We start from the raw sequence: 27,030 nt of genomic DNA, 5'->3' as shown, positions 1-27,030 counted from the left end.
AAAACTTTTTCAATCGATTCCAGCTATGTATTGATTCAGAAGGAGACTATTTTGAATAAAAAGAGTGAAATTTTGAAAATAATTCCCGTCTTGTATTTTTAATGAACACAGTCCTAACAGAACCTGGACACACTGTGTATATCTAACCCATGAAGCCCAGCTCCCTCCAGTGAAAGTTTGTGTCTGTTGTGCTGTAAGCGCAAAGATGGTTGTACCTGTGTTTTTAATGATACAATTAATTGAAAAAGTGTCTACGTGTAGAGAGAACAGCATTTTCAACACCGCCTGTGATCTGTGAATTGTAACTAGTACTTCATTCGATAAGTTATCGGCCAACAGGCATGCTGATACATCGGCAAAATTCGCATGCGCCTCGCAGCAAGGAGCACACCATCAGCCATGAAGCTCAGAGCTGAGGAACCGGTCAACACAGTAAAAATCCTCCCTGTACACATCGTCGGTTATTTCATGACGCCGTCAGTAAATAGACGATAAAGTGTCAAATGATTAGGTTCATTGGTAAATTGGATGGGATGTGGAAGGATGTGGTCGTGAACTAGTCTAAATACTATCTGAGAATTTGGCTGTAAGAACTAAGGAAATCCACCAAAATCTCAGACAAGACAGCAGACCGAAAACATCCAGAACAGAACACTAAAGCGTTACTGCGGAGTCAACCCCGTTCTCTCTCCTGCGACATTCTCTACAAAGCTTAATTAATTAAGCACATATTCATATATGATCCAGGATAGCTCAGTCGGTACGGCAGCTGAGCTTCGGGCCGAACGACCGGAATTCTATTCCTGGCAGGGGCAAGAGGTTTTTCTTTGTTCCATTACTCCCAGGCTGGTTGTGGGGCCCATCCAGCCTCCTATCCAAAGAGTACCAGGGGTTCTTTCCGAACAGATTAAGCAGCCGGTCGAAATCCTCATCACTCGCCTCTATCTAGTACCGAGGTCAAGAATGGTGGAGTGATGCTTCCACTCCCCCATGTGCTTTTTAATGAAATAATTATATAGAGGGATAACTTTACTATACAATCCCATGAAACTGCATGGTTGTATGTACGTATGACACCATGCATTCATAAACTCAGCACTAGATTGAAGTAAGTGGTTGGCTGCATGCTCCGACCGCTTTAATCCCAAAGAAAGAGCTACCTGACCAGTACACATTGTATCCTCCTATGAGACTGTGTAGTCCGCAGAGCTAGTCTGGTCGCTGTGAAAAAGAGAGAGATAGTTTCTTGTAAGGGCACACATTTCGAGCCTAAAGAGAAAGATATATAGTTAAAATGAATTGTTGAACGTTATAAATCGAAATGGAGAAGAGACAGAAAGCAGATAGAAGCAGACGAAAAAGGAAAGTTTAAATAAAGCAAGTAAGGAACAAGAAACCGAAATAAAGTTTCACCTTTCAGTCCAGTGGTTACCAGTTCTCTTGGCGATGAACCGCAGACCATGGAATGAACTGTTCGAGAAGAAATCTTCTAGTGCATCTTCAATTATAAACATGGTTATATTATATGTGATACAAACCACGCTTCTCTATAACCGGAAGAACTCACTTTTCTGTCCTATGTACAAATTCATGAAGCCGTGCGTACTGTCTAATGTTTCATTCGTAGTTCGCATGTCAGAAATGTGTTCTGTTTCGGGGCAATTCGAATCGCTATGGTCATTAATTATATATACTCCTAAAGGCTGCATTGCCCATAATACGACCAATATTCAACTCTTTGAGATTGTATCTTTACCAAAATGGACTACAACCTCATGAAGCTCACTAAAGTTTGTTTTCGTGTTTGTAGTATATTCCTAAAAGGAGTAATAGACTTCAAAATTGAAAGGCGATACAGAGTGACCGATTGATATCAGAAACTTTGTGGTAAATTCACTTTGTTGGTAATGAAATTTTAATTTTGTATTCTGGTAACACTACCCTACAGAATGCATGGCAAAATATTGGCATAAATATAGCTAACAGACCTTTTGGAATTGTGGCACAGTTCAGATATCTGGGAACGACCGTAACAAATCAAAATGTGATTCAGGAATAACTTAAAAAGAGATTGAATTCGGGTAATGTTTGCTATTATTCAGTCCAGAACCATCTGTCTTCTCGTCTGCTGTCTAAAAACATAAAAATTAGAATATACAATACAAGACTATAATTTTGCCTGTGGTTCTATATTGATGCGAAACTTGGTCTCTGACAGCGTGCTGAGGGGAATATTTGAACCGAAGAGAGATGAAGTGACGAGAGGTTGAAGAAAACTGCGTAATTATGTTCTCTGTAACTTGTACTCTTCACCAACTCTAACTAGAATGATCAAGTCAAGGAGGATGAAATGCGCAGGGCATGTAGCACGAAAGGAGGCGAAGATGATTGCATATAGGATATTGGTGGGAAAGCTAGAAGAGAAGGGATCACTAGGAAGTTGAAGATATATGATGGTGGAGAAGATTAAAATGGATATTAGGGAGACAGGATGGAGTGGTATGGACTGAATTGATCTGGCTCAGGATAGGGACTAGTAGAAGGTTCTTGTGAACACGGTAATGGAACTTCGGGTTCCATAAAGTTCTTGAGTAGTTTCACAATTGGCGGCTTCTGAAGAAAGGCTCAGCTCCATGAAGTTAGTTAGTGTGCTTAATTGCAATTGTATTCAAGAGACCAGGACTTATAAGTAAATATTGAAGTTCTAGAATACCTTCATAATACAGTAGATATTCTGCTTTATTATTACGGAAATTTTACGGATTGCGGAGAAATTGTATTGAACATAACGTGCGTATTTCAGTTTTTTCTCGATAACACATGTACGATCTAAATGGAAATGAAAATGACTCGAGATTTTTTTTTTAAAATACTCCAGTATCAGATTTTTTTTTTAAATACTTCCATATTTCTTAGATTATTTCATGCGGACGGACTGAAGGACTGAGCAAAATTAATAGGTGCTTGGTAGGATTCAAATGATCTACCAGACATCGCAATCTTCAACTGCATATGAGGAATTAACTTCATATCTCCATAATTTTATAGTGCTGTTTTTAATATTTTTTAATATTTGTATTACCTTTAACATTTTCAGTTATTTTTTTGTAATAGGGGGCACGCGATAGCGTAATTTGTTGAGGCACTATGCTACAAGCCGGAAGGTCGCGGGATCGAATCCCGATTGCGACATTGTTTCTTTTTTTCAATTCACCTAATCCTTCCAGCCGCACTATGGCCCTGGGGTCGGCTCAGCCTCTAACAGAAATGAGTACCAGGAATATTCTTGGTGGTAAAGGGCGGCCGGTGCGTAGGGCTGACAAACTTACCGCCATCTATGAGCCGATTGTCTAGAAAATGTGGGAACCTCAACATCTCACAACCCTATGGGCCTTCACGACCTGTTACAGGGATAGCTTTACTTTTTTTTTTTTTACTTTACCCTGTTCTAAAAGAAAACGCGGAGACAACTAAACGCATTCTTCTGTCTCGTCACCAGAATGCACTTGGTCTCTTGGTCTCTGACATTAAGGGAGGAACATAGACTGAGGGTGTTTGAGAACAGGGTGCTAAGGAGAATATTTGGACCGAAGAGAAATGACGTGAAGTGAGGTTGGAAAAACTGCATAAAGAGGAGCTTCATAACTTGTACTCTTCGCCAAGTGTAATTAGAGTGATCAAGAGAAGGATAGCAGGGCATGTAACACGATTGAAGAGGATGAGCAATGCATGTAAGATATTGGTGGGAATGCCAGAAGGAAGGAAACCACTATGAAGATCTAGACATAGATGGCAGGAAGATATTAAAATAGATCTTAGACAATTAGGAAGGGGTGGTGTGAACTGGATTCATGTAGCTCGGGATAAGGTTCAGCCAGAGGTGATTGATTATGCATTCGTTCTAAGGTACATAAACCTGTCAATTTTAGTTGTATGAGGATGAGTTACGAATTACGTGGTATAGAATCAGTGAAAAGCTTTTACTGTTGTACTTATTTACGTTAAGGGTTACAAAACTGACGCTTGTAACTCTAGAGGCATGTCACTGTTATCAACTACATACATAACTGTGTCCACCATTCTTTTCTTCAGTTAACTCCAAACATAAGAAAAGTATGTGATATAATCAGTGGGATTATGACGTACTGTTCACGTAAGGCCGTGTCATAGCTTAGGCGGTTAGTCGCTGTCTTCCCACCGCTGCAACCCGGGTTCGAACCCTTGTCAGATCATGTGGGATTTGTGGTGGACAAAGTGGCACTGGGGCACGTTTTCCCTGAGTACTTCGGTTTCCCCTGCCATCTTCATTCCACGAATTGCCCCACAATCACCAACAACTATCTGGGGCTGGTACAATAGGCCAAGAATGGTCACAGCACCAAGTGGACTCACTCTCCTCCAAATAATACTAATAATAATAATAATAATAATGTACCAGTGGCAGTCTCTTGAAGCACGGAAATGGACCTTCGGTTTCCGTAAAATGTTGAGAATTCTTGAGTAGTTGACCTACTGGTGGCTTCTCAAGAAGGACTCAGCTCCATGGTAATAGTTCAGTTTAAGGGCTGCATTATCAGCATCTACAGTTAGAGCATATGATTTTCATCTTTCATTCCGCCTGTCATTTTGTCAACAAAAAAATAGAACAACATATTCATTCCATGTTAGAAAGGAAGCTTCTGTTTCTCCAAGTGTTTTACAGTCACGCACACTTTAATGTTGTATTAATCTTTAATGTAAGTTCTTAAAATCTGAAGGATTTAAAACTTGCAGCAATTTCTGATATGTTCCTTTGCTGTACTCGTAAAAACAGTATGGATCTGCAGGCATAAATACATTCATAGTGCGGCATGAATGAAACGTTTGTCCTTATAAAAAAGGAAAGCTTTGTGTAAGTAGATTTCGCGTGAATAAATTAATTATGTATTAGATCTCATGTCCTGCCCTGGTGACTGCCAAGTTCCACCAGAAGAACGGGTCCTATCGCTTGAGAAACACCGGCTTACATCACTTGTTCTTTTGGGGTGAGAACTACAGGTTGAATCGCATAGAACCGGCCCGATGAATTTGCTAATAATTCCGCAGGTGATGCATATAACCGCTCACAATTACGACATAATAATCCTTGGGCCTTGCTGAGTCGAATGGTGTACGCATGATCCGGTAAGTGGCAGCCCTTAGCTGCAAGGTCAAGGACAATCCCGAAACGTGTCTGCAGTGCGCAGGCGACAGTCATGGAGTATAAGGTTGAACAGCGAGTGTTTCTAGTTCCTACTTGAAAACGGCGGACACTTTCAACACCTGCTCTGATCACGGCACACAATCCAAGATAAGATATGTGTAAATTACATTAATATCTGTATGGTATATTTTATATTACAGCTCATTTCGTCGGGCCGGTTCTATATGAATCACCCTGTATTTTACGACTGCGGACTTCACAGCGTCGAGTAGTGGGATAACAGATGAAGAATGGTTTGGAAATTATTTGGAATAGAATCCATCATAGGTTGATCGATGTACTATGTCCACATTTGCCTGGAGGGACTGAGAAAAACTATGAAAACCTCATTCAGGGTAGCTGGTATCCCGAGCGAATGTCGAACCGAGCACCTTCTGAATACGAATCCAATTCTTTACCGCTGCGCTAACCTGTTTGTTTATTAAGGAAGCTCAGAGTAAATATTGCTTGGAAGGGAGCATGCAACACCAGGAATATTTCAGGTACTAAATGTAAGTTCCATTGTATATATCTGTATCAATGCCAGGTCCTCCATGTTAGGGTAAAGAGCAGAAGAAACACGGCCAGCGAATTCCTTACAGCTAGTTTCGAAGTTTGAATGCAGTAACACCATGCGCATCGTTACTGGAATAGGCTTCGCTGACTGTCCATTTCTTCCAATTAACGTTTCCTGCGTTAAGTAATTTAAACGAGGATAGCTTCAGAATAAGTTTAATCATGAGTTACGCATGCGCAGTTGCATGTATACATGGCAAGGTAAAGGATATCATAATGTTTGAAGACACAGACAAATAAGAGATTGCTAAAATTATAACGAACCGAATGAAAGAGGGAGCAACGATATAGTAACACTGAAGAGAAAGTGAGATAGTAGATGCTTGTGGTAGACGGAGAGAAAGAATGAGATGTAATACACTCATGGCACTAGATTTCGCCCGCTGCCGCAGTTGCCGTTCGACTTCAAGCGACGTCGGTCCTGTAACGGCTGCTCGAAAGATAGTTAATTCTTCCTCTGTTATACGTTCTCTTTGCCAGTTTGTCTGTGACCAGTGTTGTGTACCACGTGTTATTTCAATCAGACATCACCACCACCACACCACCGTTGTGATCACAGCAACCGGCAAAGCAGTAATAAATACAGAATAGTAACCCACATGTTCCTGTGCGTTCTCAGCGCCTTCCGTTTCATTCAAGTAAATTTTCAAAATTCACAATTAAAAAATAAACCGTCACTGTTGGTGTTTAGTGTTCTGTCGGTTTACGAATACAAAAACGTTATTTAAATTATATGAAGGCTTCGAGAGCGAATTGTGTTGTGCTTGAAAACGCCGATTGTTTATTCGGAACGAAAACGCGTCTTTAGAATGTTCTAGTGCTTTAAAAAGTTTTATTTATAGGACCTGTTTTGAAATGAACTGACATCAAGTAATATTTTATTACTGTTAACCTAAACAATACTTAAACAGTGTTTGTGTCCCTATTCTGAAAACTTGTGTGACTTAACTGACCCCGTTTGACACGTGGAATTCTGTGTAATATAACTCGTTTTTGACTTCACTAATAATTAGAGAAATAATTTATTTACAGTGCTCATAATTTGTATGTGTTAAAAAATGGCGTGGTTGCTAATTTATATCGTCATAGCGACTCTTATGGCATTAAACTCTCACGTGACAACTGGATTCAATGTGGATACGGAGAATATCGTGAGACACCGCGGTACCCGAGGGTCCATGTTTGGCTTCAGCGTTGCTGAGCATCGCGACAGGGGGACAAGCTGGTAAGTGTACGGCTGGCTCTCTGCTCACTGTTTTCTTTCTGTTTCATGTAGCGCAGATGCAACACTTAATGGAGGTCGTACCATAGCTCTAATCCAATGGGTACCGGGGATAAAGCGGCAGGTGCGTGAAGCTGACCACTCACCTCCAGCTAGTGCCGAAGTAAAGGAAATGTGGATCTATACGTTCACTCCCCCATACGCCTTCATGGCATGGTACTTAATTAACAGAGGGACAGCTTTACCTTTTATCTGCGTTCAGACCAAGAACAGGTGCAATTCTCTCTCCCCCCATTAAGCGCCCTAGACAACATGAAAAAATTTACTGATTGATTTATCTGTATTTGGCGATGTACAAGACACATTTATACTGACTACGAGTATATAGTCTGTTCTATTGTGTATGTGCATTTCATTACGCTATGAGAAATGGGCTCGAAAGTAAAGTGGGCCAGTTGTCGAATTATTTGTCACGAAAATTGTAATACTATTGCTGGAAGAGTGTGTTGGATTCCTTAGAATTTTGTTTCCATTTTTACTGTGCTGATTTGTGACCGTTTGTGACTGTGTTGCAATGTTAATGAGTCCAGGTACGGGACATTATGGGGATCCGGAAGAGGTCAACCAATATCCTCTGCCACTAGTGTTTGTTCATCAGCGCGTTCCGTTTCGGAAACAAATTTATTTGGAATTTGTTACTGAGAATCTGCAATGAAACTTATAAGGCGAATTGATTCGATCTCTGCTTGTTAATTGTCAACTCTAGTTTGCATGAAGCTCAGGTCGAACAGATTTCTTTCTTAAATCATTTCGTCGTATGAATAAATTATTTGTAGCATTACGTGGCGCATAAACTTTTATTTGGAATGTTTCTTAATGCGGGTGGTACTAGTCGAAAGGGAACTACTTAGGACTGTGATACGACTATCACGATAACAGCTGCAATAAATAAACATATAGGTCAGTTACATATGAAAGATTACTGAGAATGTATTTCTAAAATATTTATACTTCTTTGAGAGTGGTCATATCTTGAGTAATAATTATTAATTCGGAGCCTCATCAAAGAACAAGACCCTGTAAAATCATCTTATGTTATTTTATTTATTCATTCAGTTTGTGAGGCACGTGGTAGCGTAGTTGATTGAGGCACTATGCTGCAAGGTAGAAAGTCGCGGGTTCGATTCCCGATGAGGACATTGGATTTTTAAATTGACCAAATCCTTCCAGTCGCACAGTGGCCCTGGAATCGACTCAACCTCTAACAGAAATGAGTACCAGGAATCTTCATGGGGTAAATGGTAGACGGCGCATAATGCTGATAAATTTACCGCCATCTGTAAGCCGATTGCCAACAAAGAATGTGGCAGCCTCGGCGTCTCACAACTCTATGGGCCTCCATGGCCTGTTAACAGGGATAGCCGAATAGCTCTTAGCTGGGATGGGACTTTTCTTGGTCATCTGAGTTACTTTCTACTTCTGCACTCAAAGATATTTTAGACGGTTTATGCTTGTTCTTGTAGATTATATAAATTTGTAGTTGAGGAGTGCGCACAACTAATGTTACTACGACGCCAAGGGTAGGCCCATATAGCCCTGCTGCCATGCAGATGCAAGTTACGCATGGTTTGTAGTTGGGAGTGCCCTACAACGGTTTCTCCATTGCATGTCAGTCTTCCAGCCATAAACAGAACAAAATTCACTGCAATGGTCTGTCCCGAATTTTGTTTTGAAAAATGCTAACAAACTGCATTACAGGAGGACCTCCCGTAGGCCTATCCACAAAACAGCCTTCTGTTTACTGTCTTTTTTTTCCCCCTTGGCACTACAGCCCCAGTGGGCCTAGGCCTACCTCCATGAACTCCCTTCACTTCGGTTTTTCTAGATCTTACACATACGGTAGGACTCCTTGGGCGAGTGATCAGCTCGTCGCAAGGCCTCTACCTGTACACAAACACAGAAAAACGCACACAAACATCCATGCACTGAGTGAGATTCGAACCTACGATCCCGGCTTCCGAGCGAGCGAAAACAGTGCATGCCTTAGACCGCTCGGCTACCGTGACCGGCGGTTTAATGTCTTTACTCATCCTTTATAAATTATGTTTTATGCGGAAAATAAGGTCGCTGTCTGGTAGTTAGTATTCCTTTGTTATCGGGAGGTCGCGAGTTGAAATTGTTATACTATGCCTACATTTAGACCGCGGCATAGCTCAAGCGGTTAGTCGCTGGCTTCCCACCGCGGCGGCCCGCGTTCGGTCTCGGGTCTAGTCAAGTGGGATTTGTGGTGGACAAAGTGGCGCTGGGGCAGGTTTTCTCCGAGTACTTCGGATTCCCCTGCCAATCTTCATTCCACCAATTGCTCCACAATCACCCTCACCTAACATCTGGGGCTGGTACAATAGGCCAGAAGTGGCCGCAGTACAAGGGACTTAGTCCCACCCCAATAGCAATAAAAAAAATGCCTACGTTTCATATAAATCGAGGTTTAACTGCACTCTTAAAATTGGTATTATGGTGTACGAGTATACTGTCGGTGTAGGATCGTGAATGGAGAAGCGCAGAGAATCTGGGAAATGAGTGGACGTGGCATGCTTATGTCCTGGAAACTTCAAGAAGGTTGGTTTGAAGAGAAGACGGTCGCCAGATTAGCCACCCGTCCCTCGGATTTTGACCGGGTGAAAACTGTTTCGTCAGCTGTGCCATCAAAATACGGAACGTTGCAACATTTGTTTTTAACTGTAAGTTCTGTTACCACTACCCCCATGGAAAAGAGCTCTTCTTGGGGAGGTAATAGTTGGTACTATAGTCAAGAAATTAACCCAAATCTCATTACTGAGTTCACAGGAACTGGAGTCTGGTCTCTTTCCTGAGCCACATGACTTCGATCCACATCTGTTTATTCCATTTCAATATTGTCACATGATTGAGTGGCTGTAAATGGGGGTTTGGTTTAGTAATTGCATTTATTGAGTGCTTACTGATAGTAACTACAAATAACTGTAACAGTCTCACTGAGTTACACACCCCGAAGATCACTGTAACAGCACACATAAAGTCTTCGCAATCTTCACTACCCGTTACTTGGTAGCGGTTTTCAACGGCGGACGATCCCCTTCGTATGGGTTCCCCAACTCTCCCCGGCCCCACTTACCAGTTTCTTAATTCTCACTACTGCAGCTTTCAACTTACGCAACTGAAAGTCAAGGTTATATTATGACCGACGGTCAGTTGGCCAATCTGTCTTGGTGTCAAGCACACATCTGGGCCCCAAAACCATATTTTTATTACTATTAGATATTTGTGAGTTTGTTAGTGTGGGGTGTCCTCTCAAATGAGAGGATGGGTCTGTCATTTTCAATTGCTGCTGATCCTCGCCAGCTTAGTCATTCTCGTGTCCGAGTCCCGCGGGATCCAAGACTATATTTTACTGTCTCCCCCCACCTGGAGGACCAGGTCGCCGTGTTTATGTGCCTCAGGAACAAGGTGGCCCAATTATACTCCCAGGCACTGGTATTTCTTTTCGTTTCCTCCTACTACACGCAAGGCTACGGCAGAGGTATTCGAACCCGCCTCCACGCGGGTAGGGCAGGTGAAAGTCAAAGTCATGTTACAACCGACGGTCAGTCGGCCAGAGTGTCTTGGTCTCAAACACACATCCAGGGCCCAAGACCAGATTTTTATTGCTGTCAGACAGTTGTGGGTTTGTTGATGTGGGACGCCCTCTCTGACGGAAGGACGGGTCTGTCGTTTATAATTGCTGCTATTTCTCACCAGTGTAGTCATTCTCGGGTCCGAGTCCCGCGGGACTCATGACCATATTTTACTATCTCAGATTCGAGACTCCCCCAGCTTGGAGGAGCAGGTCCTTGTATTTATATCCCCCAGTGACAGGGTGACCCAGTTATGGCCACAGGCACTGAGTTCTCAAAGTCAGAGTTACGTTACGACTGACGGTTTACCGTCAATCAGTTCGTCCTGGCGTTAAACCCATTGATACCCACAGAACTCTTGCGATAGTAGTCCTTATGTAACATCCTCTCTGACGAGAAGATGGGTTTGTCTCTTATGAATATGCCTGGGGATTTCGTCAAGATAGTACTTGGATGGGCGACGGGACACAGTCAGAGTTACTTCACGACTGGCGGTTACATAACTAGTCCTCGTTATGTAACCCTGGCACGGATATCACAGAAAACGTCACTTCCATTATTGCGTGATCTCTCGATGCCGGGGAAACAACTTGTCCACAGAGCTGTTTCCTAGCAACGGCTTTTGTACTTTCACCTTTTCACACACCTCTTGCTTGGCAGTGGGTCCATATATCACAGTATTCACGCATAGAAGCTTGAATTTCCCAAGTGTCCTCTTCCCTTTAAATCTTTCTACTAAAATTCTGTACGCCTTGCTCATGTGTGCTACTTCCCTTGCCCATCTTATTCCATAGGCCTACGTCAGATGTGGAAGTAAGGCTCTTGGCAAACTAAACGAATCAAGGCCAGTCAAACCGAATCGAGACTGACTCATGAAGGTAGAGAGGCAGAGATATAAGGTTATTCTGTGCAGTCAAATAGAACTCCCTTTGGAGCGTCTTTATGTTGGACTCCATCTGACTGACTGGGTTCCGTTCAGTCAGCTTGCCAACTGCCTACGATGCCATGATAGGCGGTAACTGAACATGTGTGCCGGCAAAGAGGCGGGGGTTGGGGGACAAGCAAAGCGTCTAACCCTCCCCGGGATTTCTTAAATTAAATGAGTCGGGGTGGCGTAGTCGGTATAGCAACTGGATATTAGCTGGACGACCGAGGGTTCGGAGTTGGAGTCCAGGTAGGGTCAAGAATTTTCTCATCTCCAAATCGTCCAGACAGGCTCTGGGGTCCACCTCAACCTCCTATCCAATTTGTACGGGGGGGGCTCTTTCCCCTGGGGTAAAGCGGCCGGGGCGTGAAGCTGACCACTGACTTCCAGCTAGTGCCGAGGTCAAGGAAATATGGATATATACATCCCCTCTTCCATACGCCTTCATGGCATAGTGCTTAATTCGTTGAGCACAGGGACAACTTTACCTTTTACAGATGGATATATACCATTAAGGTTTCTCTCGACCGCTGGGATCGTGGGGTCGAATCCCACTCAAGACATAGACGTATGCATGCGTGTGCGTTTATTCGGTGTTTGTGTTGTACTTTGTGTAGGTAGAGGCCTTACCACGGGCTGGCCACCCGTTCAAGGAGTCCTATAGATTGTGTATAGGATCAAGAAACTGAAAAGGCTGCTAAGGCCAAACAAAGGGCTGTAGAGCCATATTAATAATATATTTATCAATGAGAAAGGTAAAATTGCCCCTGTGTTTAACTGATTAAGTACTGCGACATGAAGACTATGTGAGTGGATCCTCTTATTCTTGGTCTCGGCACTTCTTGGAGGTGAGTGGTCAGCTTCACACCTTGGCTGCTTTACCCCCGAAGAAAGAGCCCCTGGTACCCATTGGATAGGAGGCTGAGTGAGCTCTAGAACCGGTCTGGATAACATGAAATGGAAAAAACCTTTCCCATATCGGGACTTGAACCTCGACTCCAAACATTAAAATTATCTCCAATAAAGATTCTTCCATCCTGAATACTCTAGATTAACAGGACAAATAGGCTTAAAAATTTGTACTTGAGTTCGCAAGCACAGTTTCTGGCTGTCCATCTTTGGAATAAATGGAGTCGGTATAACGACTGACTACGGGCTGGACGACAGAGGGGTCGGAGTTCCAGTCCCAGTAGGATCCAGAATTTTCTCTTCTCCAAGTCGTCCAGACTGGCTGTGGGGCCCACCCAACCTCCTATCCAATGGGTACCGGGGGCTCTTTACCCGAGGGTAAAGCTGACCACTCGCCTCCAACTAGTGCCGAGGCCAAGAAAATGTGGATCTATACATCCACTCCACCATATGTCTTCTTGCGTAGTGCGTAATTAGTTAAGCACAAGTAGAACTTTACCTATTTTACCCCTTTTGGAAGACTGGCTCCCCCTCCCCTTTGAAAAATCCTGGCGAAGCAGTGTATATGAGATTCGAATTAGCAGTCTCAGAAATAACGCCATGTAGTCCTTTAAAATTTAACAGATGTTTCGGAGGAGCATGTCACCTCCATCTTCAGGGTCTAAGAATAAATCAGTGCATTTTTCCTCTTGCCACCTGCTGCATGTTGATTTCTTTATTGGCTTCTTATTCGACCCTGAAGACGGATAGGATGTAACTATGTGTACGCTGGTAGAAGTTTACAGATGTTTCGGAGGATTATACTGCCTCTGTCTTCAGGATCGGAGAGTTCTTCTTGCTGCTTATGTCCTGATGTTTGTTCGCTTACCTTATTCTTCGGCCCTGAAGATCTAGGCGTGTTTCTCCAAGACCTGGGCTGCCCCTCAGACTACACCGCATTACATATCAGAAGATATAACTCTTCATAACCGCTGCTATGAGAACCTCATCCGTTCGAATCAGACAGTTCATGCGCCTGGTGCCGGGGCCAGTTGAGGCGTCTTGAAGACGCTGTTACATTCATACCAGAAGCCAGACACCGTAACCGCTGTGCTGGATGGATGCTCATGAGAATAATTAAGAATTTGTCTTCGCTGTATCGCAACGCCTTGGCGTGGGTAGCTCAGGTCTGCGTTGGAAGTCTGTAATGGGTCCAGTCCCACGTGCAGTAACGTGGTCTTGCAATCAACTCCGATACTCAGAGGGGCGATCAGTGTGGACCCCACACCTTCAGACAATTAAAACTGGAGTTAGCTCTTACTTTGACCCAAGCAGACGAGAAGAAATGCAACGGAATTTATGTGACAATCAAATGTACGGGTCAGGTGTTCATTATTATTATTATTATCATCATCATCTCTTGTCGCAGGTTTATTTCCTGGTATTCCTTTTCTTGAACCAGTGATGCACCTCACCACTCAGGCTTCAAGCTTCGCACTGTAGCACTTTCCGTAGTATGTGTGATGTTCCCAGGATAGCTGTTTTTTGCAGTGAATCTATGGAGTGCTTACCAGGAATTAGTTCCAAATTATTATTACTATTAATATTATTAATTTTAGGGAAACAAATTGTATGGGCCCATAGGGCTGTGAGACGTCGAGGTTCCCACATTTTCTAGACAGTGGACTCACAGATGGCGCTGAGGTTGTCAGCCTTACGCACCGGCCGCACCTTTACCCCCACCAAGATTCCTGGTACTCATTTCTGTTAAGAGGCTGAGTGACCTCAGGGCCGTAGTGCGGATGGAAGAATTGGGTCAATTGAAAAATCCAATGGCCTCATCGGGAACCTAACCCGTGATCTTCCCGCTTGCAGTATAGTGCCTCAACCAACTATGCTACCAAGTGCCCGATTATTATTATTATTATTATTGTAACTTTTCTTGTCTTTAAAGACAGGTTACAAATTCTACCTGGCTTCAGTCATAAGTTTACTACAAAAGAAATTCTACTCCTCTTCCCCTTCCCCTTCCTCCTCCGTCGATGGGCTAATTCTAAATTTGTTGGATTTGAGGTTCTCTCAGCGGTGGTTATGAAGAGTTCCGGCTTCTCAGATATAACGTCGTGTACTCCGTTGAAAGTCACCGTCGTTTCGGAGTAACAGGTCACCTCCATCTTCAGGGCCGAAGAATAAGCCAAATAAGACAACCAGCATAAAGCAGATAACAAGCAGAGCAATCCACTTTCCGAAAGCTCTATAAACCTGATCTTTTCGCGAGTGGAGTGCTCTGCTATTCATGGTTCCTGAAGATGGATGCGACAAATTGCCTCCGAAACGTCGGTTGACATTCTACTGACATTCTACTGTCTCACAAGACAGAATTATTCCAATTCTGTATTGATTTTTGGACTCCCGCCTGCCATTTTGTGTTCACGTCGGCATGAACTTATTTCAAGATTACGGTCATTTTGGATGTGACGCCGTGTGGCCTGATAGTTACAGAAATTTCGGATAATTTTTCTGCCTCCATCTTCAGGGTGGAAGCGAATTTTGTCGCTTTGGCGAATATAAACTTTCTTCGCCCTGCTCAAACGGGCCGTTTTTTGATATCTTACACATTTAATTCCCTTCTGTTGTCCCCTTTGTTACAGCAAAAGTGATTACGTCAATCAAGTAGAGAAGTAAAGTGCATTTAAGAAAAGTCTTAATGTAGTAGAGCTCTTCGTGAGAAGACAATATTCTCTTTGCTGTCTCTGAACTTCCACGCAGTTTATGATACTCGAAGGTCATCACAACAGCCAGCCATTGGTTCTTACACAGAGCCAGACGAATCCACACCACATTCTTCTACTGTGTTTCTTCAAGCTCCATTTTAATATTGTCACCTATGTTGCGTGACTATAGGCGGGGTTTGGATCTGTAATCAGATTTGTTGAACACTTTAACACACAACTCGTGACTACACGTACACTTGACAAATCACTCTCGTACAAATACTAGTTATCTCAGTCTGTTACAGTCTTCGCTAGCCGTTGCTTGGTAGCGGATTCAACGGCGGACGTTCCCCTTCCTCTGGGTTCCCAAATTGTTCCTGGCCCCAGCTACAAGCTTCTCACAGCAACAGCTCACAACGGCTGAGCCTTAGCAAATCTGTAACTCACTCACGGACCAATTTATCGCTCACTCACTCACTCACTCATTAACTCCAGACTCAGAATCGGAGTTACTTTGCGACTGGCGGTTTACAGCCAAATATTTCTTCTTGGCGCCAAGTCCCCCTGAAATTGTCCTGCTTATAACTTCTCGGCACGGACCGCGTAGAAAAAAACGCACCTCTGTTAGAGTGCAATTGTTGCCGTGGGATTGTTGCGTTCGTGTCTGTTGGCGGAGTCGTCACCTAGCAACGGCTGTTATATAGTTACTTATTTCGCAGTCGTTGCCTAGGAATGGATCAACATGCCATAATATTTTCTTGCAATCAATTCCTAGATCTCTCATGCATTGTCCTGTTTTAGGTTTTCTTACCAAAACTCTGCATTTACCATTTTCCAGAACGTGCTGCGCGTTCAGCCTGTCTCATCATCCTTGATTTGATCCCTCAAACAACATTCGGCGAAGAAAACAATTTATGATGTTTTTGGTATGCAATTTCGTTTCTTCGCTATTAACTTCTTATCTCTTAGGTCCAAATGTTGTCCTCAGCGCCTTGTTACAAACGTTGTCAGTCTGTTTTATTTTTTAGGATGAAACATACTGTTTCATAGTCATACAGAATAACAGATAAAATTATTTGTTTGTACATGTACTTCCAGCTTAAGACGTTAGATCTGAGATGAGAAGATAAAGGATTCTGAACTAGTTGATACTAAGCATTCTCTAATTTTAATCTGCTCTTAATGTGTTGGATCTGAGGCTGAGCTCTGTCTCATGGGATATAACGCCGTGTAGTCAGTTGAAGGTCTGTCGAGTTTCTGGAGGAACAATCCTGAAGATGGAGGCAATATGTTCCTCCGAAACGTCGGTGAACTACCATGGTACAAGATGTCACATCCAAGAAGATAATACCCTTCAAATTGTGGGTAATCATTTTCTGTTCTGAAGATGGAAATTGTATCGTTCCTCCGAAATGTTGATGTTCTATCAGACTACACGGCGTCACATCCTAGAAGGCATCTATCTCCATAGTCATTTTTTGTCTACTCAAACCGAACGAGATGGCTCAAGCTCTAACGCTTGAGGCTTGAATACTTGTGGTGTCTGGATCCAATTTCGCCCGGGGCGCCGGATATACTAAGGATTATCACGGTTTCCCTCAGTCCCTCCAGGAAAATATCGGGGAGGTAAGGTAAAGGGAAAGTTGTCCTTATGTTTGTATAATTAATCACTAATCCCTGCAGATGTATGGGATACTGGAATTATAGCTCCACTGTTCTTAACCACGGTACTAGGTGGAGGTGAGTGGTCAGCTTCACGCTAGGGCCGCTTTACTCCCTGGAAAGGATCTCTAGGTACCCATTGAAATGGAGGCTGTGTGAGCCCCAGAGCTGGTCTTGATGCTGTGGAGTAAAGAGAAATCCCTTGCCCCTCATTTCAGCTCGCAGTCCGTCGCTGTGACGGCTGAGCTAATGGCCGGATTGGTACACTTGAAATCGTACCACAACCGCTCCTTCTGGAACCTTTCCATTTCATTATACATTTCATGATCCATTCGTTCGACACTATATATAGCAGACGTGCCCAGATTGTGGCTCTCGGGTGGTTGCGGCACTTCTCACCGTTAATGCGGTTCGCGGGGAATCCATTTTTTCTCATAGATGGATTAACTACTGTCACGTGTATGAGTGACTGTAGATGGGGTTTGAATTGGTGACTCGATTTATTGACCATTTTAACACATGACTCGTGACTACACTTAATTATAGCGCTATCGCTAATCTCAACACTTCACAGATCACTGTAACACACACACAAATGTTCTCAGTCTGTTACATCCTCCAGTAGTGATTTCCTGGTAACGGCTTCTAACAATGGAGATTCTTCAACTTCCGCGCTCACGTCCGCAGGCTAATATTTCAAGACTCTTTAACTATTGAGAGAGAGAGAGAGTTACTTTACGACCGGCGGTTTACCGCCAGTCACTTCATATTGATTCCAAGCCTCTTGAGACTCAAGACCAGTATTTTTTTAAATGAACACTTGCGGTTAGAGGCCAGAGGATGGGTCTGTCGTTTGCAATTGCTGCTAACGCTCGCCAGGGCAGTAATTCTCGGGTCCGAGTCCCGCGGGCTCATGACCACATTTTACTCTCTCAAATTCGAGACTCCCCGAACCTGGTGGGCCAGGTCCTCGTATTTACATCCCCCAGAAACACGATGGCGCAGTTACACCTACAGACAATGGGTTCCCTTTACGTATAACTGCTCGTAACTAATTACTCAAGCCGAAGTCAAAGCCACTTTGCGACTGGCGGTCAGTCAGTCTGTAAAAGTCTTGGTGTCGAGTCCCATCTGGGGCTCATGACCAGATATTTATTACTGCTTGACAGTTACGGTCTTGTTTTTGTGGGGCGCCCTCTCTGACAAGAGCACGAGTCTGTCTTTTGTATATGCTGTTGGCCCTTGCTAGTGCAGCCTTTCTCGGGTACGAGTCCTTTGAGACTCGCGACCACATTTTACTGTCACAGATTTGAGACTTCCTTTTTCGTCGCCTCGTCTGACTATCTCGTTACCATGTATAATAAACCATAACATGATAGTCGCTCATAGATCCTTTGAATGAGCGCCGAAGTTAAAACGTTTCAGCCTGAAACTAAAAAATCAAAATTAAGCTCATGAGGAGTTCTGTTTTCTGGAATATAACGCCGTTTAGTCAGTTGAAAGTCAACTGACGTTTCGAAGGAGCATCTCTCCTCCATCTTCAGAGTAGAACTACCCAAGTAACCAAGAGACAGCTCTACTTATCAGCTATTTCACGGTGGTGTCTTGCGTGGTTTATTCTTCGAACCTGAAGATGGAGAAGATATGTTCCTCTGAAACGTCGGTTGACTTTCAACGGCCAGTACGGCGTTATATCCCAGAAAACAGAACTCTTTATGACCACCGATGTGAGAACATCAAGTCTTAAGAACTAAGAGAATAATTGCTGAAATTAAGTTCAGAATTGCCTTTTCGTCTGTTATCTACAAATGTAAACATCGAAGTAATGCAGAAGTATATTTTTTTTCTGTTGTGTTATAAGTAAAAGTAAAGCTATCGCTCTACCAGGCCGTGAAGGCCCATAGGGTTGTGAGACGTTGAAGGTCCCACATTATCTAGACAATCGGCTCATAGATGGCAGTAAGGTTTCTGTTGTGTTGTACGGGTATGAAACTTTGCCTGTCGCATGAAGAGAAGAGAAGTAGTGTGGGGGTGTTTGAGAACAGGGTGCTGAGGAGAATATTTGTGCTTTAGGCGAAGGGACTAACAGAAGATTGGAGAGAATTTATGAGTTACATGGCTTTTAAGTTTTATCCCTCTACAAAAGTATTAGGACGATAAGTGGTTGGAACATGTAGAACAAATTAGAATAATTAGAAATTAATAAAAAACTTTTCGTCGTAAAGCCTGAATGGAAGACTCTGGTTTGGAAGACCTAGGCATAGATATGATAATATTGTAGCATGCAGACCCGTTGCTAAGTAATGACTGTAAACAATGGTCGTTGCTAGGTAATGGCCGTACACAATAACACAGGAATTATGTTCTCTATGCAGCCTGAGCGATAGCTACGTGATGCAACAATAAAAGAAATGCTGGAAGATGTATTTTCTATGCTATGTAAGATTTGATGTTTTCTATGCTGTTTGTGCCGAGGTGTTATAAGCACGACAATAAAGATTTTAGCTAGTTGTGATATACATTCGCCGGCCAGTAAGGATATGGACACGGAAGTTGAGAGATCAACCGGCGTTGTAGCCGTTACCTGGCAGCGACTGACGAAAATACAGTAGACAGAGAAGTCTTAATACGTAATATAGTGAGCTGCAGAGTGTGTTGACTTACCGATAGCGCCATAGTTACATGTAGTTACGATCTCTAAGTGTTCAATAAATATGATTACCAATCCAAACCACGTCTATTGTCACTCAGTCACGTGACAATATATTAAAATGACGAGTACTGTTTTCTGGGGTGGACGTACACCTTCGCAAACCAAGCTATCAGCAGGAATCATGTTAAGTGCGCAACTTGTTTATTGCTGTTCTCTTACCCGTCAACCCTGAATCCTTCGTCGATGAAGTTCTACCGAACTACACGGCATTGCATCCCAGAAGGACACATAGGTCAAAGGCCTCACTGTGAGCACCGCAGATCCAGTAGCAGTGAATAGGATAGGTGGATATAGATGGATTCGTTGGACTCGGGCTCTTGAGGACACTGTAATGAACCTTCCGGTTCCATAAATGAGGAGAAATACATGACTGAGCAAGTGACAGCTTCTCAACAAGAAACATGTGCGTCAGGGAGCTGATTGCTGCGTTACTACCTGGTCCCTTTATACAGTGCAGCCCTGAGGTTGGCGGTTGTTCCTCGAAATTGGGTGGTCCAGATGGCGTCCACATTGAGGTTCGATCCGGCCCATTACTATTTCGACTGCCAACACTAAGGGTCAACGCGGTTGTTCTCGGAACAGCCTTCTAAATTATATTTATCACTTTCCCTACCAACTTGGTACTACAGGGCTGCGGTGAAGGATGTACAAGAATTCTGTTCACTGTTATGTAACATGACCGCCTCTGTGGTTTAGTGGTCAGAGTTCCCTGCTACAGATCCAGAGGTCCGGGTTCGATTACCGGCACTACCATATTTTCTGAGAAGTAGTGGGTGTAGAACGGGGTCCACTCAGCCTCGTGGGGATAATTGAGGAACTATTTCAAGAAAATAGCGGCTTCGGTCTAGAAAACCGAAATTAACGACCGTGGGGATCCTTTGCGCTGACCACGCGACACTTTCTATCTGCTAAAGTTGGCACTAATTTCGCCGACAAGCGGCCGTAGCTCGGTCGGTATAGTTCGGTTGCTGACTAAAACCATGTAGATTATTTTTTTGTTTTGTTTGTTATGAAACATGCATTTAAAGCTAATATTTACGCATTTTATTCGCTTGTTTAATTGTGCTGCATTGACTGACCTACTACTAGGGAGAGTCAGTAAATACGTCACAAATGGATTTACGAATATTTCTCGACATATCCTCCACCAACATTGATGCGCTTGTCCCATCGCTCTACCAGTGCGTCGAATCCCGCAGCATATAAATTTCTCCGACTATTTTCTCACCCACTTCCGCACTTCCGTTTCAACCTCTCCGTAATCAGCAAAACGTTTGCGACGTTTCTCGCCCCAGTTGTGAACCGCTTTACGCAAGAAATATTTCCCGCCGTAAACAGGAAATATTTCCTTATGAATATCTTTTGCAGTGAGTTCTTTTGCGTACACAAAAGCACAACAGAACGCTGCTCTTCGATAGTACACTCGAGCACGGTTGCCATTTTGACTACTGAAACCAGCCTCTGAACATGCGCATGTGCATACACGTCTGCTACCTAGACTGTTATGAAGCTGGACTGTGCTGCTACCTAGTGATACACATAGAAAACCTATTACATTCATTACAGCTGCTTTACTTCCGTTTGTGACCTATGTACTGACTCTCCCTCGTATTCTGACAGGGTTTTCGAGTTTTCTTGATCCCCCATAGGAAAACGTTGAAATTGTGCCTCGATTATGACACGGCGGCTTCCTTCCAAATCCTTCCCAATTCATCATTCATTTAACATCCTCTCTTTCAACTCTGTATTTTCTAAGTAGGGAAGGCGTCGTAACCTACAGAGAAACCTGCAAAGATTACCTGGCGTCGAGTGCAATAAGAATCGATGTTGTGGTGTCTTTTAAGGCACTGTGCCTGTACTTTTCTCCAGGAACTGAAAGAACGGCTGGTCGGTGCCCGAAATCCGAAGAATGTGCCTACAAAATGCGAGTGAAACGTTACACTTCGTGTGAAATTGCATTCGAAAACTGATGTCAGTGTTCTTCTAATAATGGATTAATATTTCCATTCAGAATGTACACCAAAAAATCCTTGAAGTAGGAGTACAAACATTTTCAGTGCCGAAATTATGGGGAGCACTTAAATGTACATTGATTTATTTTTCTTTTTTTAGAAAGAGCCTTTCCTGTTTGTTAAACTGCACATAATTAAGTTTCGGAGTCATGTAAATGAGAGATATGAATATACACCCATGAATAGCTAACACAAGTAGCAAATCCAGAAGGCTGAATCCGACTCTGCCAAAGGCAGTAATTGGACACGATCCTGAGCCATTTTGTCCACCCCCAGTCCTCATAACGTTTCTCTAATATCCATTCATTGCTGTCCTTTCTCTTACATGACGCACAAAATTAACGTCTTTCAGAAGTTTTCTGCAACAAACTTGGTATGCTTTCCTCCTCTTCCTCATTCCTGCCATATGAGAAACCAATCGCTGCCTCTTCCATTTCACCGTCCTCATAATACTGCCACGTATATAAGTAACGGAGTTCTACAGTGCGTACAATCAAGTGCGCGCCGCGGCTGCAATTTGCCGTGAGTCATACCACCGCAGAACGGATGCAGTCGCGGGGAGTGTTGCAACTCCTCCTCCTGCTTGCTCCTGCTCCTTGTTAGTTAGCTACATGCTTGGTTTATTCTTCAGACCAGAAGATGAATACAGTACTGTGGCGTATAAACCCGTTGCTAGGTAATGCCAGCACGCAACAATAGAGGTGTCCCGATACGTGGCGCATACAGCTGTTGCTATGTAGCGCCCGCAGCATACATGTGTGCGGTGACGTCACGCAACAGTAGAAGAGGTGATGCTGGCGGTGTCCTCTGTGGATCCGCTCCGAAGCTATATGACTCGACCGATCATGTTCTGTTGGCGAATAAGTGCAGTGCAATTGTGTTCAGTTGTGGAGTGTTAACTAGAAGGCAGTGGAAGCGGAAGAATCTCCGTTGCTGAGATTTGTTACTAGGAAACGTCTAGTGAAAGCAATGCAGAGGAATGGCCATTGTAGGCAGCTGTTACCAAGTAAAAACTAATGGAAGTAGATTGAGAAGACTTAGTGTTGAATGATTCGTAGTGTGGAAATAAGCAATACTGTTACAGATATTTATATTATTATTGTTTGCATCATGTTGGGTGAATACAGCTAATTCAGTATCCAGTAAACAATAAGAAGTACATAGAGGATAGCCACTTTGCGGCTTGTGTATATAAACTAGGAATATACTAATTAACAGTAGTAGAATGACAAGAAATATTTAGACAAGATCATGCGTTACAATACAAATAATCATGTAACTAAGAACACTTGAAGATGATCCTTTAAGAGTCGAAACATGTAATGTGGTTTAAATTAATACACATTTGTTGCGTTAACGGCCGAATTTGTAAAATTAATGTTATTAACTGTTACAGTTATTTGTAGTTACGACCTGTAAGTGGTCAGTAATACACGTGATACAGTGTTCCTCAGAAACGTCGGTGAACTACCGGACTACACGGCGTTAGAGCACAGAAGATGTAACTCTCGTAGATCTCGCTGCGAGAGCCTCAACTCCACCGTAATGCCTCGTGAGACACCTGGCTTGGGCGGAAATTTGCTTCTGGCGGATTACGTCTCCGGCCCGTGAATATGGGGCATTGACAGGCCAAAGGTAGTTCCAGCAAACGCCCAAATCTTACTTTCCTCGACGCGAAAACCTAAAGACTACAAATATTTTTTAAAAAAGGTTTTAGTTATCTGACGGACACTCAGTATCGAGACAGTGTATCGTCGATGAAAGGATTATTAATGTGTGTGGAGCATTTCTCTCTCTCTTTCTCACGGTGCACGCGGTAGCTTAGTTGGCTGAGGCATAAGCTACAAGCCGGAAGGTGGCAGGTTCCAGTGGCGATGCAGCGGATGTTTTTTCAACTGACTAAATCCTTCCAGCCGCAATGTGACCCTGGGGTCGGCTCAGCCTGTAACAGAAATGAGTGCCTGGAATCTTCCTGAGGTGTAAAGGGCGGCCGGCGCTTAAGGCTGACAACTTCGCCATCTGTGAGCCGATTATGTAGAAAAATGTGGGAGCCTCGATGTCTCACAACCCAATGGACTTTCACGGCCTCTTGCAGGGACCTAACTTGGATCTATCTATGTATGTCCTATCTATCTATGTCCTTTGTTGGGCCTTGGCCGCTTTTTCAGTTTCTTGACCATTTACACAATCGGTAAGATGCCTTGGACAAGGGATCAGCCCGTCGCAAGGCCGCTACCTTCACACAGGACAGCACAAACATAGAATAAATTCACACAGATATCCATGCCTTAGACCGCACGGCCACTGTGATTGGTCTTAAGTAGGATCTACAGGTTTTTTAATGAGTGTCCCTGAAATGTGTCATATGCCTTGGGACACAGGTATAAGCAGGTGCCTTGTACAGGAGTCCACTGTACGTCTCTCGAAAGTGAAGAGCTTATTTGAGTTATCTTGAATGAAAAATGTTATGTCAGCATGCATCCTATTCTCCACCGTTATTACGCTCTGAATAAAATCGGTAATTGAGTAAGGTTAAAATTTTCAAGACGTATGGGAGAGTGGAGGTGTAACTCCACCATTCTTGACCTCGGCACAGGATGGAGACCAGTGGTCAGCTTCTTGCCCCAATCGCTCTACCCCCGGTGTTCGTTGAATGAGGAGGCTGTATGGGCCCCAGAGCCGTTCTAGACATGTGGAGAAGAGAAAAATCCAGCATGTAACCCGTCGCTATACCGACTGAACTTTCCCGACCTCAGGTAATTGAACAAGGAATTTATTTGTCATTTACAGGGTACGTTTTATTTCGTTAGTATAAACTAGCGTTAATATAAATGTGGTTCAGTCGGCCTCTTGAGGAAGCGAAAACCGTGCTCATGAGAGTGACCCTGGCCTGATTTGAAATTTCAATAATTCGAGGAAGTTATTTGATGGTATTGATAACTATATACGAAACAGGATGTTACGTCAGAAGAGTGGGCGATTGCTTAAGTATCTCATACGAAGTTCTGTGAGCACGTGATTATTCATTCCTTTTTGTGTCGGGAAGAAAATACACGAGTACAGTCAATGTGGCGGAGGTGGTCTATTGTATGTACTTCACGTAATGTTGTGTAGGAAGAATTCCTGGAAAGGCGACGATGAAGCTACGCAGGTAGTGAGGATACTCCTTTCACACTTCATTCAGCGATGTATAATTTATTGCCTTTAAATGCAAAAGAATCTTTGTCCCAGGATTAATATTGACAACAGAAAATGCACATACAACGAAATGACCCTTGCGCAGAGTGTTACTTCTGTACGACCCTACCGCAACTTGGACCTTGTGACTTAAGAATTTGTGGGAAAACCATCCCATTGAATTAACATCCATTAGACTTACGTTAAAAATTTTTTGACTTAGACTCGAAACTCGAATTTTGGGCTTATTCCCTGTTCTAATGTTCTGGTTGCTTGAATCGTAACTCTTAATGTAATAATTAAAATAAATAGGTAAATTGTCCCTGTGCTTAATTATTAAGCACCACGCCATGAAGACATATGGGGGAGTTATGTTATAGCTTAGGCCGTGCCATAGCTCAAGCGGTTACTCGCTGGCTTCCCACCGCGGCGGCCCGGGTTCGATCCCGGCTCTGGTCAAGTGGGATTTGTGGTAGACAAAGTGACGCTGGGGCAGGTTTTCTCCAAGTACTTCGGTTTCCCCTGCCAATCTTCATTCCACCAGTTGCTCCACAATCACCCTCACCTATCATCTGGGGCTGGTACAATAGGCTAGAAGTGACCTCTTCTGATAGGAGGCTGAGTCATTCCCAGAGCCGGTCTAGACTCTGTAGAGTGAAGCTAAAGCTCTTGCTTCTGCCGGTATTCGAACCCCGGCCATCACTATTCCGAGAGAACAATCCCGGCTCCAGTTATTTTTTATTTTTTAAAAACTGCGACATTTGATGTCCCTTTATTGATTTTATAACAAAAACGTGAAAGTGTAGCGTAATAGAGGTTAAATAATTGAAAACTCTCTACGCTCATGTACGTCCTACCTTACTTGCGACCCGATTTCAATACCGTAGTAATTTAAGTACGAGGTAGGACTGCACGAGGGAAGAGTTCGTCAGATTACTTTACGATTGGTGGTTTACAGCCAATCACTTCATTTTGGCGACAAGCCTCGTGAGGCTCACGACAAGTATTTTTTTTTTCCAACTGAACATTTGCGGTTATAGTTTCTGTGTAACATCCTCTTGTCAGAGAGGATGGGTCCATCGTTTACAATTGCTGCTGGTCCTTGCCAGCGCAGTTATCCTCAGGTTCGCGTCCCTCCGGACTCGTGGTCACGTTTTACTGTCTCAGATTCGAGATTACCCCAACCTGGGGGGCCAGGTCCCCGTATTTATATTCGCCAGGAAAAGGGTGCTCCCAGGCACTGGGTCCACCATTTCGTCGCATCCTACGATCCACAGGTCCTGCGGTGGAAATATTCGACCCCGCCTCCACAAGTGCCTTCCTTATACAACTTCGTGGGGGCTGCGAGGGAAAATTTGGATCTAGACACCGATTTATAGGACATGATCCAGCAGGGGTTGCCAAGAAGACAGTCAGGGCCTGGACGAACAGAGGTCACAATGAATACTGTAAGTTCGTAAAAGGACTCGAACATGCAGAGGGTTTCCTACAAGGTATCCCTGCCAGACAGAAGTGGGGAACTATTGAAACTAAGTAGAAACCAGTTGCCTTTAGTCACAGGACGATTTATAGGACACTCACCTGACAGGACGCGTTCTTAAACTTAGATTAACCAACATCCTCGCTTATGAAAGGTAGCTGGGAAAAGATTAACAACCACACATTACTTACTTACTTACTCATGGAGCTGAGCCCTTCTGAAGGATCCGCCAATTCTGCAGCTATTCAAGAATTTCCCAGCATTTTATGGTACCCGAAGGTTCATTACCGTGTTCAAAAGAGCCCTCCACTGGTCCCTATCCTGAGCCAGATCTACCCAATCCATACCATCCCATCCTATCTCTCTAAGGTCCATTGTAATATTGTCCACCCACCTACGCCTTGGTCTTCTCTGTGGCCTCTTTCCTTCTGGCTTTCCCACAAATATCCTATACGCATCCCTCGTCTCCCCCATTCGTGCTACACGACTCCCCACCTCATCCTCCTTGACTTGATCATTCTAATTATACTTGGAGAAGAGTACAAGTTATGAAGCTCCTCATTAAGTAGTTTTCTCCAACCTCCTGTCACTTCATCTCTCTTCGGTTCAAATATTCTCCTCAACACCCTGTTCTCAAACACCTTCAGTCTATGTTCCTCCCTTAATGTCAGAGAGCAAGTTTCACACCCACACAGAACCACAGGTAGAATTATAGTTTTGTATATTCTAATTTTTATGTTTTTGGACAACAGACGAGAAGACAAAAGGTTCTGAACTGAATGGTAGC

The 27,030-nt window shown here is 43.5% G+C and overlaps 2 protein-coding genes across 3 annotated transcripts in view; one reads left to right on the top strand and one right to left on the bottom strand.

Moving 5' to 3' along the window:
- LOC111861922 (sodium channel protein Nach) overlaps positions 1–1,514 on the bottom strand; it is a 23,820-nt gene extending 22,306 nt beyond the window's left edge. Inside the window, exon 1 of the mRNA XM_023846887.1 lies at positions 1,414–1,514. Coding sequence (XP_023702655.1) covers positions 1,414–1,514 — 101 coding nt within the window. The remainder of the gene's footprint in view (positions 1–1,413) is intronic.
- Positions 1,515–6,174: 4,660 nt separating this feature from the next.
- The window catches only part of LOC111861925 (integrin alpha-PS2), a 326,722-nt gene continuing 305,866 nt past the window's right edge, over positions 6,175–27,030 (top strand). For both annotated transcript variants that reach the window (XM_023846892.2, XM_023846891.2), the window contains exon 1: positions 6,175–7,022. In XM_023846892.2, coding sequence (XP_023702660.1) covers positions 6,856–7,022 — 167 coding nt within the window. In that variant the 5' untranslated portion in view covers positions 6,175–6,855. The remainder of the gene's footprint in view (positions 7,023–27,030) is intronic.

Source organism: Cryptotermes secundus, unplaced genomic scaffold (genome assembly GCF_002891405.2).
Source record: "Cryptotermes secundus unplaced genomic scaffold, Csec_1.0 scaffold84, whole genome shotgun sequence".
NCBI lineage: Eukaryota > Metazoa > Arthropoda > Insecta > Blattodea > Kalotermitidae > Cryptotermes > Cryptotermes secundus.
Note: the sequence above shows the minus strand (reverse complement) of the source record. Positions and strands in the feature narration are given on the sequence as shown.